Source organism: Peromyscus eremicus, chromosome 8a (assembly GCF_949786415.1).
Source record: "Peromyscus eremicus chromosome 8a, PerEre_H2_v1, whole genome shotgun sequence".
NCBI classification, from domain to species: Eukaryota; Metazoa; Chordata; class Mammalia; order Rodentia; family Cricetidae; genus Peromyscus; species Peromyscus eremicus.
Window position 1 is genome coordinate 50,210,390 of NC_081423.1, and position 19,754 is coordinate 50,230,143.

A 19,754-nucleotide genomic window follows, 5' to 3' on the forward strand; every position below is an offset into this window, starting at 1 on the left:
ATTATGGAGTTGTGAACCTCTTCTAGACCAAGGCAGTGTAGGAGAATCCAATAGCGGAATTAGAGACATAGCCCTTCCAGTGTGGAGGAAAATACTAAATGACTCAAGAGGAAGTACACAGCCAAGACCAGAGTGGGGGCGGGGGATAGGGGCAGCGGGGGAGGGATGTGTGTGACAAGTGCATCGGATAATATAGTTGACAAGTAGGTCAATTTATCCATCCTACATACGTGTATTTCAAAACATTGTATTGTACAAGATAGGTACATATGTTTTTTACTTAGTGATTTCATAAAGTAAATGAATTCTTTAAAGAGGGAAAAAGCCTATGATATGATGTGAGAAGTCTCCTAAGTCAAAAGACTCGATATCCTCCATAAATAAGAGGCGGGGCGAAGGAAAGAGACTCCTAATGGTGTAAGTGTCTCTGTCAAGCCATATGGTGGTGGTACAGGTCTTTAATCCCAGCACTTGGAAGGCAGAGGCAGGCAGATCTCTGTGAGTTGAAGCCCAGCCTGGTCTACAGAGTAAGACAACCAGGACAATCAGAGCGCAGACAGACCCTGCCTCAAAAAACAAAAAACAAAACCAAAAAGTGACAGGCGTACACACCTGAGTGGTGAGTAAGCATGTAATGAAGGAATATTCCAACTCTATGTATGATTCCAACAGGTTTGTAGTTACAGTTCTTTAAAGCAGAAAAAGGAAGGAGGGACACTTTGACCCATGTGGCATAAACATCTCTACCTTGCAATCATGCTTGGAAGATATGAGTGACATTTGCTTCAACTAAAAAAAAACAAACAGTGAGCAAGAGGGAAACAAATTTGTAAGAAGAATGAGCATTGGTCATTGTTACTTCTGCACTGTGGGGGCATACAGTGGTTAACTGGGCAACTTGCCCTATTTGTGTCTGTTGAAAATGTTTCATAGGTTTTTTTAATTGAGGGGAAGCCCTCCAAGGAGCTCGGGAGACCGTTAGAAAAAGCAGGGAAGACACAAGACGTGGTTATCACGTGTGTGTGTGTGTGTGTGTGTGTGTGTGTGTGTGTGTGTGTTTGATAAGTCAAAGAACAACTATGAAGGCCCAGAGGAAGGAGGCTACAGGGGAGAGACAGGCCAGTCTTAGTCAACTAAATGAAGATGAGCGGAAAGAACATTCCAGAAGGAACAGGTCCATCTGCACAAGCAGAGAGACTCTAAGTGGCATTGCATGTTCACTAGTTTTTACTAAAGAAACCAATTCATCCTGGGCTGTTCAGAGCATTCCTACTTTTAGCTCTGAAATCTCAGGTTGGGAAACCCATCCATCTCCGCATACGGAGGGTTCGTCACCCTAGCTTCCCGTGGTTACATGGAAAATTGGATTGACCAGAAAAAGGGCAACATTCCCTTGGCTTAGATAACATTAGAGCTACAGGCTTAGAAATGAGTCTGAAGAAGAGACGATTGCTGGCACCTGTTTACTGCCCCATCACCTCAGGACACCCTAGGTCTATTTTTCTAGAGCAAGCTGGCTTCTCACTCCCTCTCTTCTGCTAGAGGGAGCCTACAGATGGCAAAGCTACTGCCTGAGTGTGACCCCGAATTTCAACTTAATTTATGTCTAAATTCCACATGTATATATTATGAATACACACTTCACATGTGTACTCTTTAGGCAACTGTAATTTGCATCTTCTCATTCATCCATTGTTAAAAAGAAAAGGAAAGAAAATCTCCGTGGTGGCAGCCAGCAAGATGGCTCAGTAGGTTAAGGCGCTTACCACCAAGCTTCCGACCAAGGCAGTCGACTTGAGTGCTAGAAGAATGAAACCTACTCCCAACTCTGCCAAGTTGTCCTTTGACCTTCCCACACACATACACCTATGACACACATATACCTGATATACACACAAAATAAATAAACGTAATTTAAATTAAGGATGATAAGTTGTCCTTTGACATCTCCACACACATGATCTGTGATACACACACAAAATAAATAAATGTAAATTTAAATTAGGGATGATAGCATCCAATAAATAAATGGGTCAATTAATAAATTAAAGCTTAGAGAACTAATTTGTACAAGGCCAAACAGAGAATAGCAACATACCTTGTTACCTGCCATATGGGGCTCTGTAGTAAATAGTGATTTATTATATAGATAAAATGCCTAGAATAATTACTAGCAAAGAAGAAGAAATCGATTAGGACTTAGGGATTAACTCTTATTGATGGTTAGTTCTGCACCACATAGCCACACCCAACCCTGCAGAAGAAGAAGGAAGCACAGATAGAAATCTGAATTTAAAGAAAAATAAGGTCTTGTCTGCATTGCAGAGCAGTTTATCCCAGGGCTCCTTGGCACTTGATACTTCCAGCTTTATAAGCTGGTCTGAGCATCAAGTAAGAGGCACCAATATCAGAGAAGTGACATCACTGAATTCTTAATCCAACTGCCCTGAGCCCTCCCCACTAGCTGTTCCCTTCTTGACCCCCTAAGCGGAACTGTTCAGCTTTCCCAGAGGAGCCAAGCATTGCCTACAGAGCTGACCACTTTTCCTGCAAGGACTTCCTCAGCTAGAATTCCTCTCATCTTTGCAAATCAAGGAAATCAAGACACCTGAGGCGGGAGAGCCCGTGGCTTTGATTTTGACCTTGAGTTTCTCTGTGGAACTTTTTGGAAAGCCATTTTGCAGTCCACAGAGGAAGCCCACCCACCCAATATACCATTGCTAGTAGCAAGGTCTCCCCCCTGCCCCACTGCCCCACTAGCAATGACTCCTGTGGTCTCAGGATAGTCGAGAGAAGGACAGCAATCAATCTGGCCACCAGAATCTTAGATAATATTGTTGATCACAGGATATTCACCGACATCTTGAGAACTAGCAACCCAACAGCTTACACCAGCTTCCCCAAGCACAGGCTGATGGAGTTACACAGTAGAAGGCTTTCTGCCACTTGCCATGATTTCCTTGCTTATTTTCACAATTATAACTGGTGTCTCACAAAAAAGAGCAAGGGGGGGGGCTACTATTGGGCCAGATGAGAGAAGCAAGAGGGAGGTGCTTTGCCACCACCCCTTTCCCCACCCAAGAGACGCCTAGGCTCCTGGCAGTTTACCCTGAAGGGGACCATCATGAGTGTGAGTACTGGGATGTTCCAAGAGGCATTCCTCCCCTAGCTCTACACATACTCCTCCAACAGCTAAAGCAGGTAGAGAGGCCCAGATCTCACTATCAATCCTGCCCCAAACACAGTTTCAGCAGGCTCTGAACCAGACAGACAGGTAACCAACCTACCACCACCACCTCAAGCCTCCTCCAACCCAGACAGAACCTCCGAGGCCTGCTGAGCCTAGGTCAGGAGTCATCCTGCCCATCCGCCACCAGCCAAATACACACTTCTAGTGAAGCTCAAAGGCACACTGCAGAAAAGCTTCATTAATTTTTCACAAGATTTATCTAATAGTGGCTGAGCAGAGCTGAGAAAGCCACATTCAAGTGCCCGTGCCAACAGCTTGCAAAGAGTTAACCCATTAGGCCACATCCTGGTGAGCTCATCCCTGCCGGAGTCTGCTCAGTGGCTGGGATTTGCAGCACACTGACTCTGGATGTGGCCAGGGTGGCTTTCTCGAGCTGGGATGAAGGACTTGAGCAGAAACTCATTGCCAGCTTCTTCCCTGCGTGAGCGCCGACCGAGTCCCAGGTCCCCCGGCTTCCCCCGGGACACTGTGCACGGTAAGTAGGGAAAAGACAGCCCTCCACCCCCACCCCACTCCCAGCCCTTCGCTGTGTCTCCCTGGAAGAAGGAAGGTTTGAAGTTTGCTTTAGAGTATGTTAAGTCTCCGAAGTGGAGTTGGAAGGCAGTGTGACTATCAGAGATGAGATGGGATGAAGTCGGCTTCAAGCAGGCTGCTGGGACTGCCCTGGCAGACAGGCAGAAGTGGGGTGAGCCGGGGTGCCTCTTACTGTACACCTGGCAAAAAGATACCATGTGCAGAGAAGGCCACCCTGCTTGGGGAACTCCTAGCCTTCCGCCCTTGAAAGCCATTAAAGGGAAGGAGTAAGCAGGGACTCTTTGTCCTAGCGGGAGCAAAAGCGCCCAATTGTGAAGTGCAAGGACACCCATAGACCCCAGAGTACTGGGTACAGACTGTCCCCTGGGCATCCTACACCCAACCTCAGCAGCTGCAGGTCTGGCCCTCCTTCCCGCAGGTGTGGCTGGCACCCTGGTCAGGTGCCAGGGAAACAAGGTGAAGTACCCTGGCTTGGGCAGTCTTCATTTCAGAAAGGAGGGGGCAAGACAGGTACATAAAAACACACACAAAGCCTCGGCTTGCTCGGGCAGAGGAGGGCCATGGGGACTCCGCCCCTCAGTAAAGCCAAATGTAACCACACATCACATCCCCGGAGCTGTTTTTCCACCCTGTAGCCAGCCCCACAGGGCCCATGCACTAGTCGTGTGGCCTGAAGAGGAAGGTAAGTGGCGTCCTCCAGCTAGCTCTGACCTTAGAGAAGAAAGTCCCCTTCCTGAGGGTGCTGTGAGCTGGGGACAGATGGTGGCGAGGCCATGTTGACAGCAGCAACATACTACACACGCTCTCTACACTATCGGGCCAGGCGCAGGGCCACACACACCTTATCAGGGGAGTAGACATCACCAAATGAACTCTTGGAAGTGGGGCAGTACAGCGGGAGGAGATAAAGACCCTGGGGATGGGCATGAGGCAGCTGGAGCTGAGCAGGGTGACCGCAGGAAATTCAGGGAGAGAGAGAGAGATCTACTTCCCACCCACACTGGGTCCTGCTCAGGAATATGAAGTCGTTGCCATTCCACTATGCAAAGCCTGTGGCCTGCCTTCTGCTCTCCCTACCAGTCTGCTGGCTGGGCCGCCTCCCCACTCTGAGGTCATCTGTGCCCTCTCCTCTCCTCCATGTCACCAGGTCCTTGCAATTCCCAGAATAGCCCAGTTCCTATCAGAGCTCTCTAGGTGGAAGGGTCTGGGGAGGAGGGACAGGGGAGTCAGATAACTCCAGGCCTGAGGGAAGCAACACTGTGGGGCCTCTGTGAACATTGAGGTAACTAAGTGTGTTGTGCACAGGGCACCCAGTTCCGCTTGAATTTTTAGTCAACAATGGATGCGTTGGGGGGTATGCGATATCCAAATCGGTGTTAGATCATTCTAATGCTGAAAAGTATCTATTGTTGATTTGAAATCGAATTCGGCTAACCACGTTGTCCTTGCATTTACTGGATATGAGAACCCCATTTGTACTGATCCCACATTTCAGCTCATTCGGACAACAGCGGTGGCACCATGGAAGAGCTAGGGAGTGAAATCTAAAGCAAAGGCAGGCAGCTATAGAGCAGCAGGGTTCTAGAAAGGAAGAGAGTGAAGAAAAAAAGTCAAGTTCTATCCCCTTGAAAGAACATAAAATACCAGGATTTGAGGTCAAGCCTCTGGGAGCCTCAGTTTCCTAATCTGTAAAATGGGAATGATGCTACCTGTACCCCTCTCACAGTGCTAGAACTCAGAAACCCTCCAGGTAAAGACAGCACCAGATGCCAGACACTGTGTCTTTCGTGGTGACGGTGATGACTTTGTGGCCATTCTGCCACAGGGCCTCTTACTGCCCCACTGGCCCCAACTCAGGACTCACCCTCTCATCCATCCCATGGCTCCTCAGCTTGTCACAGTGATGCCTACCCCCACCCCCACCCCTGTCACCCCTCACTCAAACACCTGTCATGGAAGTTCTGTTCATTGACTGTGCTCCAGTTAAAGTGTCCTCCCTTCTCACTATTCCCTCGATTTGAAAATGAAAAACAAAACTGCCCCCCCCCCAAGAGTAGGATCAACATGAACCTGGGCTCTGGAGCCGCAGACACCCAAACCCACATTTCAACCTTGTCTTTCTATTCGCCTAATTGCTCAACACTCCCTGATCTTGAGTTTCTCATCTGTGAAATGAGGTGGGGTGGGGTAGTTGCACGTCCCTCAGTGACTTGCTAGAAGGATTTGGTAAAGCCAAACAGCACATCCCTGGCACACAACAAAAGGGAGTGAATGGTAGTTAGTATTAGTGTTGACATGGAGTCTGTTATGAACCTAGGCCACCAGGGGGAAGTCATAGCGAGGTGAGAGCCTTGATTAGAGACTGGAAGGGCAAGGCAAGGGATGCAGGTCTGTCCTACCTCCCACCAGCTGCCTCTCAACTGCCACTGTACCAGCTGCTTGCTCTAAGATGGGAGGTGATGGTTTACAACAGGTGCGTGGGAAGGAACAGGGCCAGCGATCTAGCCATACAAAGCCAGCCAGGTTTCAACCCACAATGGCTCCAACCAAAACTGGAAAGAAAACCAACTCTGAGTAAACTGCTTTGCAGACACCTGCAAAGCCCTATCCTCTCCTGCCAAAACTCCTCTATTTATTTAACCATTTAGCAAAGTTCTGAGCCAATGCTAGACAGCACAGGAAGTTGAGATTTTTGCTCCAGCCCCAAGGGACTGGGGAAGAAAGAGCTGGAACCACAAAGATAGTCATATCCAGTCATCTTCAGAGCGATGGTTCACTTACACCCCTTACAATTCCTCCCATTAAGTGATGCATTTCGGGCACTTTGGACTCTACTACAGGAAAAACATATTCAGCCCGTATTATCTTGGCCACTTATTATCACTCTCAGCCTGCGAATCTTCCGCAACAAGCCATTGACTGGAGGATCAATATGTGAATGTGTGAGGAAAAAGGCCAAACCTTCCCCTTCACAGACACCAGTTCTCTCCCATCTCACTGAGGCATCTCTATATTCCTCCAGGTACACAGAGGCAGGTAGGAACTGACTAGAAGGTGCACTTCCATCTGCCCAAGAAAGTCCCCTGGACATCTTCTAGCTGCTTCCTCCATACCTGCACTGTTCTGAGCTTTGTCAGCTTAGCTGGTTCTTAGCTACTTCTAGAACATCATAGAAATGGAAATGTACAGTGTTTGTGCTCTTTTGTTACTGATTTCTGTTTCCAGTATGTCTTTGAGAGACTCATGCATACATAATGTTATATGTGTCAGAAGTTGAAGCGTCCCGTTGTGCAAACATGCCCAATTTATTCCCCTTCCCCAACGTAAGCTTCTACAAATAGTCTTATACACCAATTTTTGTTTGATTTTTTTGTTTACGTATGTGTTTAATATTTAGAAGTAAAACAGCTAGGTCAAGGGACAGGTGTGTGCTTAACTTCGTGAAACTCCTAGTTTGCACAACAGTGCAGGAAAGCTCTGCTTGGTCTGCACACCAAGTGACAAATGTGATGTTGGGAGATTTTGAGATTTTAGCCACTCTAGTGAATGTGTGGTGGTGTCTTCTTGGAATTTGATTTACACCGTCTTGTCGAACGCCAATGTCGATCACTTTCAATCACTTTTTCATGGGTGTTTGTGTTCCTTTTTTTTTTTGGTCTGGTGATGGATCTGAGAATATCTTGCCCATATTTGATTTTTTGAGAGAGACAGATCTCTAGAACATATTGAACACACCTGTTACCTTCAGCCACACTTCTGCCATTCCACACTTGAGGGGAGATGATCCCTTTTGATGATTTCCTTAGGGGAGAAACTAAAGTTTTTTTGTTTTTTGTTTGTTTGTTTGTTTTGTTTTGTTTTTTTTGTTTGTTTGTTTTTTGTTTTTTTTTTTTTTTTGGTTTTTCGAGACAGGGTTTCTCTGTGTAGCTTTGTGCCTTTCCTGGAACTCACTTGTAGCTCAGGCTGGGCTCGAACTCACAGAGATCCACCTGGCTCTGCCTCCCGAGTGCTGGGATTAAAGGCGTGCGCCACCACCACCTGGCTGAGAAACTAAAGTTTTTAAAGCCAATGACCGCTTGTTTTTTTTTTAATTAAATTATTTATTTATATTTTATGTGTGAATGTTCTGCATATTTACCTGCATGCCAGAAGAGGGCATCAGATTCTATTATGTATGGCTGTGAGACACCACATGGTTGCTGGGAATTAAACTCAGGACCTCTGGAAGAGCAGCCAGTGCTTTTAACAGCTAAGCTATCTATCTCTCCAGCTCCTTCAATGGCAACTTCTTAACTCCATGTCTAACAGCCCCTGGAAAAAGGAACTGACTCCTCCACTCAGAGGCAATTTTAATAACGCTAGCCTTCATCTGTTGTAGATGATCTAGGAAACTGTTGCATAAATCCTTGTGGACTCTTCCTTAATAACAATAGCCCAGGTTGTTAGGAGGCAGAAGCAGGCAAAGCTCTGTGAGTTCAAGGCCAGCCTGGTCTGTATAGTGAGTTCCCACCCAGCTAGAGCTATATATTGAGACCCTGTTTCAAGAAAGAGAGGAGAGAGGAGAGAAAGGAGAGAGAGAGAGAGAGAGAGAGAGAGAGAGAGAGAGAGAGAGAGAGAGAGAGAGAGAGGAGAGAGAGAAAGAGAGGAGAGAGAGAGAGAGAGAGAGAGAGAGAGAGAGAGAGAGAGAGAGAGAGAGAGAGAGAGAGAAACAATGGTCCAGGGCCGGCATATGATGGCTCAATCAGTCAAGACACTTGTCTTGGAGCCTGACGATCTGTGTTCTGTCCAGGGATCCACGTGGTGGGGGATTAGAACCTACTTCCTCAAGCTGTCATCTGACTTCAACACATTAGCTGTGGCACATGCATGCCCACATAAACACATGTGGAAAAAAATAACAATAATGACCCACCTACTGACCCCATCTGTTTCCAAAACAAACGAAACAATCATCTTTCAGTAATGGCTTTCAGAATATTCTCACGATGTTCCTATGCCACTGATCCCTCTTTTGTCTCTGAATTCCTTCCCTCCGGGTCTTCTGGACCTCAGAATCTCTCATAAATAAGTTCCCCAACTCTTTCAACCTTCCCGCGATATCAATTCTTTCCTTTGACTTGAATTAAATGTGGACAAACAGAGCCACTGTCTGCCATATACTCTTCCCCCAACCCCCCAGGAAGGGAGCACTCCTTTCCTTCACCCATAAACACTACGAAGCATCATCCCAGCTCCCCAGTGTGCTTCCAGGCTCTACTTTATCACCCTCATAATAGAAACTTCCTCTCATTTGAGAATCGTGGCACATCTGTCATAGGGCTCCCAAATTTAACAGATCAAGGCCAGACTTAAATTTGAGTTTCAGAAGAACAGTAAGCATTCTGATGGTATAAGTGCCCTGTGTAATACTGAAGGCACACTTGCTACTTTTAAAAATATTTGTTTCCTAGCTCAAGTTCAAATCCAACCAAACGTCCTTTCTCTAATCTGGCAAGAGTGTGTGTGGTGTTTTCCACCTGTCTCTGTTAACTGGGACCCCTCAGCCAAACCTTAACGTTTTCCCTGAGCACTTTGCACTTGGGCTCATAGTTATCTTCCCATCTCATCCGGCTAGCTCCACTCTCCAATAAGCTTCTAGTCTGTGTACCTCCTTCCATCTCCATGGCTACAACCAAACACCAAGCTGCCCTGCCTCCCACCTGAACTGCTTGCAAGGGTCCCTAAATCACTCTCCATACTTCCTGGCTCCCTTTGTACCTCTCTATCCTGCAGCCAAAGCAATCTACCTACTGTGCAATCATGCAGTTGAGGTCACATCCCTCCTCTTGCCTCACTCTCCGCTGCTTCCTGCTGACACTCTTTACCTGCTCCCTGATGGCTTCTAGCAGAGGCTAACGGCTGTAATGAATGTTTGAGGTCCTGCTGCCTCTGCACGCTCTGTCAAATCCACTGAAATTATAAAACAGAAGCAGCAGTGGACAACACGTAAACTAGCAGGTTAGCAGCACTCCCCACCCCAAAAGATGAAAGAAAAGAAAATTAACTACTTGTTTAAGATTCCAAAATTCGCTGGGCGGTGGTGGCGCACGCCTTTAATCCCAGCACTCGGGAGGCAGAGCCAGGCGGATCTCTGTGAGTTCGAGGCCAGCCTGGGCTACCAAGTGAGCTCCAGGAAAGGCGCAAAGCTACACAGAGAAACCCTGTCTCAAAAAACCAAAAAAAAAAAAAAAAAAAAAAAAAAAAAAAAAAAAAAAAAAGATTCCAAAATTCTTCTTTTGTGCAATCGTAATGTATTACAAAATATTCTTGTGAACTCTTCAACTATTGTGGGGGGGGGGCTCTTGGAGCTGGAGAGATGGCTTAGCAGGATTAAGAGCACTTACTATTCTTGCCAAGGACCTGGTTCTATTCCCAGCACCCACATAGTGGCTTATGACCATCCATAACTCCAGTTCCAAGGGCTATGGCACCCTCTTCTGATTCTTCAGACACCAGACACACACACAGTCCACATACATATGTACAGACAGAACATTCACATACTTAAAAATAAGAAATCTGAAAATAAAAAATAATAAATATTTTAAATGCTTAACTGGGCTTGATGGTGCACACCTGGAATTCCAGCTATTTGGGAGGATGCTGAGGCAGGAAGATTGCAAGCTTTAGTCTATCCTGGGCAAGTCAACAAGACTCTGTCTCAAAAGAGAGAGATAGAGACAGAGAGACAACAAGAGTGTGTAGCAAGCACACTGGAGGTGTGGGTGTAACTCAGGGGTAGATCACTTGCCCAGCATATGTGAGGCCCTGGGTTCAATTCCCAACACCACAAAAATTAATTATTTATTAATTAGGTCTGCAGTCTGTTTATGAACAGGTGGTAACCACAGCTAGCCAGTACCTTCCATCACACACTGCCAGCTCCACTCTGTGCTTCCTAAGCGTCCAAACTACGCACATCTCCCCATCCCCATGGCTACAGACAAGCATCAGGCTGCCCTGTCTCTCACCTGAGCAACTGCCTGTAAGAGGCTCTGTCTCTGGGTTCAGGCTTCTGCCTCCATGCCCAGGCTCATCATTCAGCAGTCCTCTGACTTTCCACCCAGCAAGGATTCTTGCCTGTGACTGAGTTGAATTCTGCACGCTGTCCCTCACAAGTCCCTCAGTGTCACAATCTCCCCTCTACCTACCTTTACCTAAACCCCTGATGGGTCCATTAGCTTTCTTCCTATAAGCTCTTTTTTCCAGAAGCTCTTCTGAAGATCCCCAGAACTGGCACCACTCTGTCAGTGTTCTGCAGTGTGCCTTAAGCGAATGCTTGCTGCCATCCATGTTCCTCTCTGGCTTGCCCCACTTGTAAGCGCCAACATCTACCACCGAATTCTCCTGGATTTGGTCTGTCTGGTGCCCAGCTCTGTCCCTGGCACATAAAAGGCCTGAACTGTTTTCAGTTGTCAAAATGTCTAGACTGGTGAGGTGTGTTGGAGCATGGCTGTATTTCTAGCACTCAGGATGTAAGAGGAGGAGGGTCAGGAGTTCCAGGCCATCCTTAGAACTTTGTGAAAAATTCCCCAGCCTAGGCTACAAGAGATTCTGACAGGGGAAACAAAAAACAAAACAAACAAACAAACAAAAACCTAAGTGACTTTAAATGTTCTCACCACAAAGAAGTTCTAAAATGTTTAAGGGAGTCGATATGCTAATTACTCTGATTTAATTTGGCACCTTTTGGGGAGCTGGTTCCGGGACCACCCCCATAAATACTAAAATCTAAGGATATACAAGACACATATAAGATGGTGCAAAATCTGATTAGCAGCAAACGCACATCCTCCTGTATACTCTAAATGGTCTGAGTTCTCTCTACGTAATTGTGTTAGGCTATGTCCCAAGGGGAAATGTCTGCCTCCTGGCTGTCTTCCTCCTGCTTGCCTGTAGCTCTGGATAGAACACCCAACAGGGCCCTAATGGAGACTGGAGCCTCCTGTGGTGTTCTTCATTCGTCTTAGTGAGGCAATCATCGACATAAATGTACATTGTTGTTCTGTGATACTGTTTAGGAAGTGACTATAAGGAGAAAAGTCTATGTGGTCGGTACAAATAAAATTGTTCTCAAATTATTATTCTTTTAAATCCAAAGTGGGTTGAATCTGTGGATGCTGAGATCCAACTATATATGCAGATCAGAACAGCGTATTAGAAAGCAGTGTGTGGTGGGGCATGCCTTTAATCACCACAGTTGGAAGGCAAAAGCAGGCAGATCTCTACGAGTTCAAGGCTAGTCTGGTCTACATAGTGAGTTCCAGGTCAGTCAGGGTCACACAGTGAGACCCTGTCCTAAACAAAAAATTCACCCCAAAAATCCTCACATTGTAATTCAACAGTATGTTCAACTATGTAGGTCAACCGAAGAATAAAATGTTCTTATTGAAATGAGTGAATTAAAACTGTAACGCACTAGAAGAATCTCCTGTAATAGAAGGCAGAGGCTACCTTTGCTGCTGTATTTAGTCCCTTCAGGAACATCCCTTTTCCTCCCCTCCACAGGCCATGAGCCATGTAGATAAAGCCACACTGGTTAGTGGACCGGAAGCCACAGGTCTCTAAGGGTGCATCTGAGAGTTAGAAAGGAAGGGAAATAATTCACCCCGAAGGGAAGATTCATCCAGCCTAGGATCAGATTTCTCTAGCTATCCCAAACTGGTTCTCATCAGAATCTCAAGAAAGGATTGCACTGAGCTATGCTTTGTAATGTTCTTGGTGTAACATTTCAGGGGCCCGACCATATACACACAGGAAACAGTCGTATTGACAGTGTACTGTTCCACTGTGAGCTGACTTTGAGAACAGCTGCCAGGTCAGGCACAGGAACACTGCCAGCAGCCCCCAAATTCCCACAGTACCCATGTCTAGCATCTACCCGCAACCCCAAGTGGCCAGTCTCCTGGCCTCTCCTAGCACAGATAGCTTTATTTGGTTTCGAATCTTATCTAAGTGGAATCTGGTAGCCAAGACTCTCTGCGTCTGTGTGAGAACCCTCTGTGGGAGCCTCTCGCCTTCTGAAGACAGCAGCAGCTTGCCACTGCCCAGCTCCACCCACCACTAAACCCCCTTCAGGCTTCCTAACCTCAGGGAGCCAGCCACAGGTCCTTCTCAAATTACTGCCCTGAAGGCAACAGACATTCAAATCTATGTTGGTTCTGAGGCCCAACCCTGGAGCCTTTCACTAGCCTTACACGTCCCATCCAGGTTCACCCCTGCATTGTCTAGGACTTTTTAAGAGCTGCCATAAAACAATTACCACCTCTTTCCACCAAGGCTTTCCCTCTCCCTGTCTCCTTTCTGTCCCCTTCCTCCGAGAAGCACACCAGTCCTTGGATTCAGATCCCACTGACCCAGGACAATCTGTCTCCAGATTCTTTCCCTTTGTGTTTTCACTCCCCTCTTGGATAAGAAATCACCCTGGAATTGTCTAGCCATTGCCCCCTCCGGTGGTACTGATGACAAGATACCAATGTTTTTGGTGAGTCCTCTGTTTCACAGCTATCTCAAGATTTTTTTCTTCCAACTAAAATCTTTTCATAAATATATTTTGATCATGGTCCACCCTCAGCTCTTTTCCCAGATACAACTAAGAACCACTGCCCCCTGCCCCCCAACTTCAGCCTCTCCGACATCAGTGTGTCTGCCCTGGTTCTTCCATGAGAAGTGCTATGAATGGGTACCCAGGGAAATCCTGAGGAAGACCCAAACACCCTCCAGTGACCACAAGTTGCAATAAGCACCCCTAAGGTTTTCCAGCGTGTTTTATGTCTCTTCCCTGCCCCCATCCCACAGGAGAGAAGATCACCTTTTAAATGATGGCTTAGTTTATGCAAATACACTGCTATTCCCAAAGGAAGTAAGCATCCCTGTGCCTATGGTTACGAAAACACCGTGGCAGTTTTTGAGAGCAGAGACCCAAATATCCCCTCTCGGTGGAGTGCATCTGAATGTGATTATCTAAATTCTAATGGCTTTGGTGATGTTATGTTTTCTATTTCCTCCAGTAGTGGGGAGGGGCTTTTAACTGCTTAATCTAGAAAGTGGAAGCTGTGGGCACTGTGCTTTGAGGTGTTGGAAAATAACCCCGTGATCAGGTCCAGACTGAGCCGCAATGGGTGGAGTAAGGGAGGGGGAAGGGATCAGGTTGAAACCAGCATGGTAGGAAGACTGAAGAAGAAAAGCACTCGGTGAGGGGTCCTGATTAAGGAGGGTCGTTCCCAGGGCACTGGGACTTGGGAGTCCCCAGGTCCAGACAGCTCTCCTTTACCCAGAGCAGGCTTTTATTCCAGAGCTGGCAAATGCATCCTGCCTTCATCATCGGGTCTGTCTCAGGCCCTTTCGCAAGCAACATAACTGGGCTGGGTAAAAGGAATCCATTATGGTTTGCAATGAACAGCCCACCTTCCCCAGTATTCTGGCTGCTGCGGGTAAAGTCTCCCAGTTCTACGCTGGCACGTGTGTGAATACGGAAGGCTCTGATTTTGTTGCACAAGAAGCCCTGAGGGGAACTCAAACTGCACAGGTAGGGTGGGTCTGGGTTTGTTGTAGTGAACAGGAAAAAGGAGGGGAGGGAGGGAGAGAGGAAAGCAGGGGAGGGTGTGTTCCGAGCTCACTCATTCTGTCAAAAGTTTACCGACGAATCTCGTGTGTGTGGAGCACAGTACCAGATACATCGTGGTGACATGGGACAAACCTCGGGACCTTCTTATCCTTCCCTTCCTCTCAAACAAAAGCTGTCCACAGTGGGGAAACTATCTTCCGCCAGTTATCCATCTCTTGTTACCTTACTGCAGTGGGCATTTGCACCAGAACGCATTTCCAGTTTGAGAGGCTTCAATCCCACATTGAAGGAACGTGAGAACACACTGATCTGATGGAGCCATTGCTGGCAGGCAGGAAGGGCTTCTCAGCAGATCGGAATCGCTTCACTCGCATGAGAATCTGTGTCCCCTGAATGGAGAACAGGAGATAAGGGAGCCCCGGGGACTGAGCGGTCTAGAGAGGAGGCAGTTGAGCTGGATTCCAGGCCCTTAGATTATATACAAGCACGTCTTCGGTTCCTGCGATGAAATCGCTGCAACCGGCTACTTATAGAGAAAGTGTGTTTACTGAGCTCAGTTTAGAAGGTACAAGGGTCTGAATCTGTTAGTGACTCCTTATAAGAGAAGTCCCAGGTCTGCACAGGGAATTACTCAGACGCGTCTGGCCTCTCGTCCTTTTCTGAGAAATGCACAAGGACCCAATCACAGACCCCATCCAAACAACCTCTTCTAATTTAGCCACCTCCCCAAGGCCCCACCCTGTACAACACAGTCAGGTTAAGGTGCCACGCTCCCAACCTTACCAGGAACCCTGGGGGACACATTCAGCCAAATCCAAACAAAAACAACCCGGAAGGTTCAGCTCCGCCTCAACAGTTTCAACAGGGGGAGTGGTGAATTTACAGGCTAGAAGGTCACGTGACACACGGTGAAGCTGAGATTCCTTAGTGGACAAAGCTCCTGAAATCTCAGGTGCTTGGAGCAGCACTGACCTGCAGGCGAAAATCCGTGCTCTTACCGACTAATTGACTCACCTCTCCAAGCCTCAGCTTTCTAATCTGTAAAATGGGACTAATGATGGGTGTGTGGTGTTATGGCGTTGCTTCAGTCTGACGAGAGAAGAGTTAAACAGACACAGGAACACAAGCGAGTAAGAGTAGAACACGGCCATCCCAGCAGGCAAACGACACCACTTACCGAGCACCCAGAATATGCTGGGCATCAATCCAGTGCAGTCCACACCTGCTCTCCTTTAACCCTTTTGAAACCCCTGTGAGGGGAGCTAATATCGTTACTCTCATTTTGTAGATAAGAAAACAGAAGCACAGAGAGGTTAATAACTCACTTGAGATCACACAGCTAGAGAAGGGTTGGGCTTGAAAATGGCACACCACTCAATAAACCATGGTTTGTGCTTGCTCTTAAATGCCGCTGCTCGCTGGTTTAAGTAGGAACGGTAATTATTAGAGTGACATGGTATCAGCCCAGGGTGGTGGCACCTGCCTGCAACCCCAGCACTCAGCTTGTAGAGGCAGGAGGATTGCAAATTCACAGTGTTGACCTAGATCACAGGATGAGTTTCTGTCTTAGAAAACAAAGCAAGGAGGAAAAAAAAAAAAAAAAACATGACCTTGTATCACTTCTTTGAGTTTGTGTGAGCTATATGTGTGTCTGTGTTCATGAGTGTGGATGGGCACGCTAGCGTATGTAAATGTATGTTGAGGCCAGAGGGTGACAATAAGAGTCCTCCTCACTTGCTTTCCACCTTAGTTTTTGAGATGGGCTCTTTTGGTGAATCTGGAGCTTGCTAATTTTTGCTTGGCTAGCTGGCCAGCAAGCTCCCAGGACTCCCTATCTCCATCCCAACCTCCACCCCAATGTGCTGTCATGTCTGCTTTTTCAATGGGTGCTGAGGATCCAAATGCAAATTCTCACACTTGCAGAGCAAACACTTTACCCAATGAGCCATTCCCCAGCCAGGGAGGGATTTTTATTTATGATGATCTCACCTGGATTTACCATTAACTTCAACGTACTGGTTCTCTCTCTCTCTCTCTCTCTCTCTCTCTCTCTCTCTCTCTCTCTCTCTCTCTCTCTCACACACACACACACACACACACACACACACACACACACACGTACACCGTATTCCCCTCTACTGAGAGCCAGGCTGGAGAGGGACTCTGAGTACAGGAAGGATGGGAAAGGACTCCTTTGGCCTCACCATCCTTTCTAACTGTTGCCAATACTAGGTGCCTGGTCTTGAACAGCCATGACGATGGAGGTGCTCCCCAAGGCCCTGGAGGTAGACGAGAAGTCTCCAGAATCCAAGGACCTGCTGCCCAGCCAGACAGCCAGCTCCCTGTGCATCAGCTCCAGAAGTGAGTCTGTCTGGACCACCACCCCCAGGAGCAACTGGGAAATCTACCGCAAGCCCATCATCATCATGTCAGTGGGAGCTGCCATTCTGCTCTTTGGTGTGGCCATCACCTGTGTGGCCTACATCTTGAATGAGAACAATAAGGTTGTGCCCGCCCTCAAGATGATAGGCCCTGCCTTCCTGTCCTTGGGACTCATGATGCTGGTGTGTGGGCTGGTGTGGGTGCCCATCATCAAAAAGAAGCAGAAGCAAAGGCAGAAGTCCAACTTCTTCCAAAGCCTCAAGTTCTTCCTCCTGAACCGCTGATGGCAGCCTGACCAGAAGATCTGCTGACCAGCATCCAGCCTCCTAACCTTCTCTCTGGGTACCACAAAGCTGATCCAGGCAAACCCTCCTCTTGGCCCTGAGAGCAGGACAGAGCTCAGGGTCTCACCCTCACACAACCTAACAGTGTTGCTGGCTAAGTCTCACCTGGTTTCTCCATCGCTGTTGATGCTTTCTTGGATATTCTCAATATTCTCATCCCTGGCACCTACATTTAACCATCATCCAGCCCACTCTCTCTGACAAGGGCAGTGCATGCTGGGAAATTCTTTGGGGGTTGACTATGCTCCTAAGAAGAACTTCATGTTATAATTGTGTGTCTAAGCTGGATTCTACATCTGCATCCTTCTGGAACCAAAACTGATCAAGGAGGGAAGGATGACTTCAGACCCACTGGGTTTGTCAGTCTTGGCTCCCTCCTTGGTTGAGACATTGACTAGCATTATTAGAGACAGGACAATTCTCATGTATTACACATTCCAAAATCTGGACAAGGAAGGGAGATGGGAAAAAAATACTGTCCAGGGCAGATCATTCCTCTGGGCATTGTTCTAGAAGTTAGCTAGCCAAGGAAGTTCATTCTCAAATCCAAAGTATTGACACCAGGGGCAGGCTAAGCGGTGTCACGGTTTCCCCTCGACCCTCCAATGCCCTTTTCACAGACTGCCTTCATCTTGGCTGTTAGTCAAGAACAAATGCTCCTTGTTCTAACTCCTTCTCCCACCCCACCTCTGTCTCTATGCATCGCTAGAACAGAAGGATGGAAGGGCACAGATGGTCATCTCTTCCTCTCAATCAAGACCTAACCTGAAATGGAACACCATGTCCAAATGTTCCATGGGTTTCTAGAGACAGATTCACCAAAGAAGATCCCAACCTCTGTCATCCCTGCTCCTCCCACACCAAACAAGCAAGTGTTTATTGAATTTCCTTCTCTGGGCCTAGATTGGGAACAGACAGACCCAGTCCCTCATCTCATCTTATTTCCAAGCCAATTGGCAATACCACATGCTGAGTTCCTAGGGTGACTATGGGAACACATAGATCTAACATAAATTTACAGGAAGTCAGAGAGATTCTGGAGACCAGGCTCATCCCTCTTGAAGACAAAGGGAAAATACATGTTAGGAAAGGACAAGGTATGTAAGGAGGCAGCAACTACCTTGCATGTGAAAAAGCTGGGGGAAAGAGACCCCGTGAACTTAGGATTCCGTGTAGCTCTTGGATGCTGTCACATCCTCTCATTTACTTCCCTCCTGCTTCCCCAAGTGCCTTATATCCAGCTTCTCCTTGGTACACTACAAGCTCCTGGGGTCTATAGAGACTGGGAGAGGCATCTCCAGAGGGCCCACCAAGTAGATATAACCTAAGACGTAAGTGCCCTCAAAACTTCTTACAGACACTAAGAAGCCTGTAGGTGCCCATAACAGATCCCCCAAGATGTACAAGTCTAGGCCAGAGACCAGGGGAAAGCTCCTGATAACAGGATGAATGACAAGAGATGCATTAGTTCCAGTTGATTCCCTTCATCCCTCAATCTTCAGGCATTTGGGATCACCGTGGCAACCTTCCTCTAACAGGTCTCCAGATGTCTCAGTCATTCACAGTACTTCCATAGGCAGAGTCAGAATCCATCTTTGTTTCTGTTGCCTTGTATTTTTTTTCATGATATCACACACACACACACACACACACACACACACACACACACACACACACCAACTCCTTAAAGAGTCAGAGTTTGAGGAGCCTCTGGCCTTTCAAGGCTCACTTAAGATGGTCATGTCCTTCATTAAGACTCATACCAGTGAGCCCAAGGCCTCCAGTACACCCATCCCCAGCATGCAGGCAGGTCAGGACCAAACCTAGGGTTATTGCAATGCTGCCACTAATTTGAGTGCTAGTGCCTCAGTGATGGGCTTGTAGATCATGTTCCTTTCTCCTGTCATGGGAGGTCAGCCCTGTGATGAGGCCTCTCCTTCCTTGGTGCTTTCATGTAAAGAAGCACACAGGTGAGCTCACAGCCAGCTCACTTGGAGTCCATACCCCCCACACCTCATTGTCTGGGTACAGTCGTGAGAGGAGGGTCTTTGCAAACATCACTGTCACGTATGTCTCAATGGAAGGGAGTTTGGGGATAATCATGATGCCAGGAAAGCTTCAAGTTCTAGACATCTTTTGCAGCCACATCAGTACCTGCCTCCCAACCCCACCCCTCAAGCCAAGTCTTCAGTAGACAGAAACAAAGAAGAACCTTTGAGAAAAAAAAATTCCCAAATATTGGTTACCTCCTCCTACTGGGCTCCCCACGCGAGTGAGGGCCAAGAAATGGACTGAATCACCCCAAAAGCGGCACATCTTGGAGCTTTTTGCCAAAGATCATTGCCTCATGAATGCCTGAGGTGGGGACAGTCTGTGAGTGAAGCCGGGCTGGATGCCACATTTCTGTAACAAAGCATCCTGGGCAGTGACTTTGACCATCTCACTGGTCAGAAGACAGGACCAACATCCACAGCACCATCTCACCAGAACGTATTACCTGCTCCTGTAGCTATTCTGTTTTGGAGAATTTAATCTAATCCGAAGCCTAAAGAAATCAGTGTCATGTTGAATTGTATTCTATTTAACAGTGTCTGATGTGTTCATCCTGTTTTACCAGGCATTTGAAGATTGTACCCAC

The 19,754-nt window shown here is 47.3% G+C and overlaps 1 protein-coding gene across 1 annotated transcript; it reads left to right on the plus strand.

Moving 5' to 3' along the window:
• The first annotated feature begins 3,596 nt into the window (after positions 1-3,596).
• Positions 3,597-18,058, plus strand: Pirt (phosphoinositide interacting regulator of transient receptor potential channels). Its single transcript, XM_059269402.1, has 2 exons — positions 3,597-3,725; positions 16,623-18,058. The coding sequence occupies exon 2, from the start codon at positions 16,643-16,645 to the stop codon at positions 17,054-17,056; it is 414 nt and encodes a 137-aa protein (XP_059125385.1). The 5' UTR covers positions 3,597-3,725; positions 16,623-16,642; the 3' UTR covers positions 17,057-18,058.
• The last annotated feature ends 1,696 nt before the right edge of the window (positions 18,059-19,754 follow it).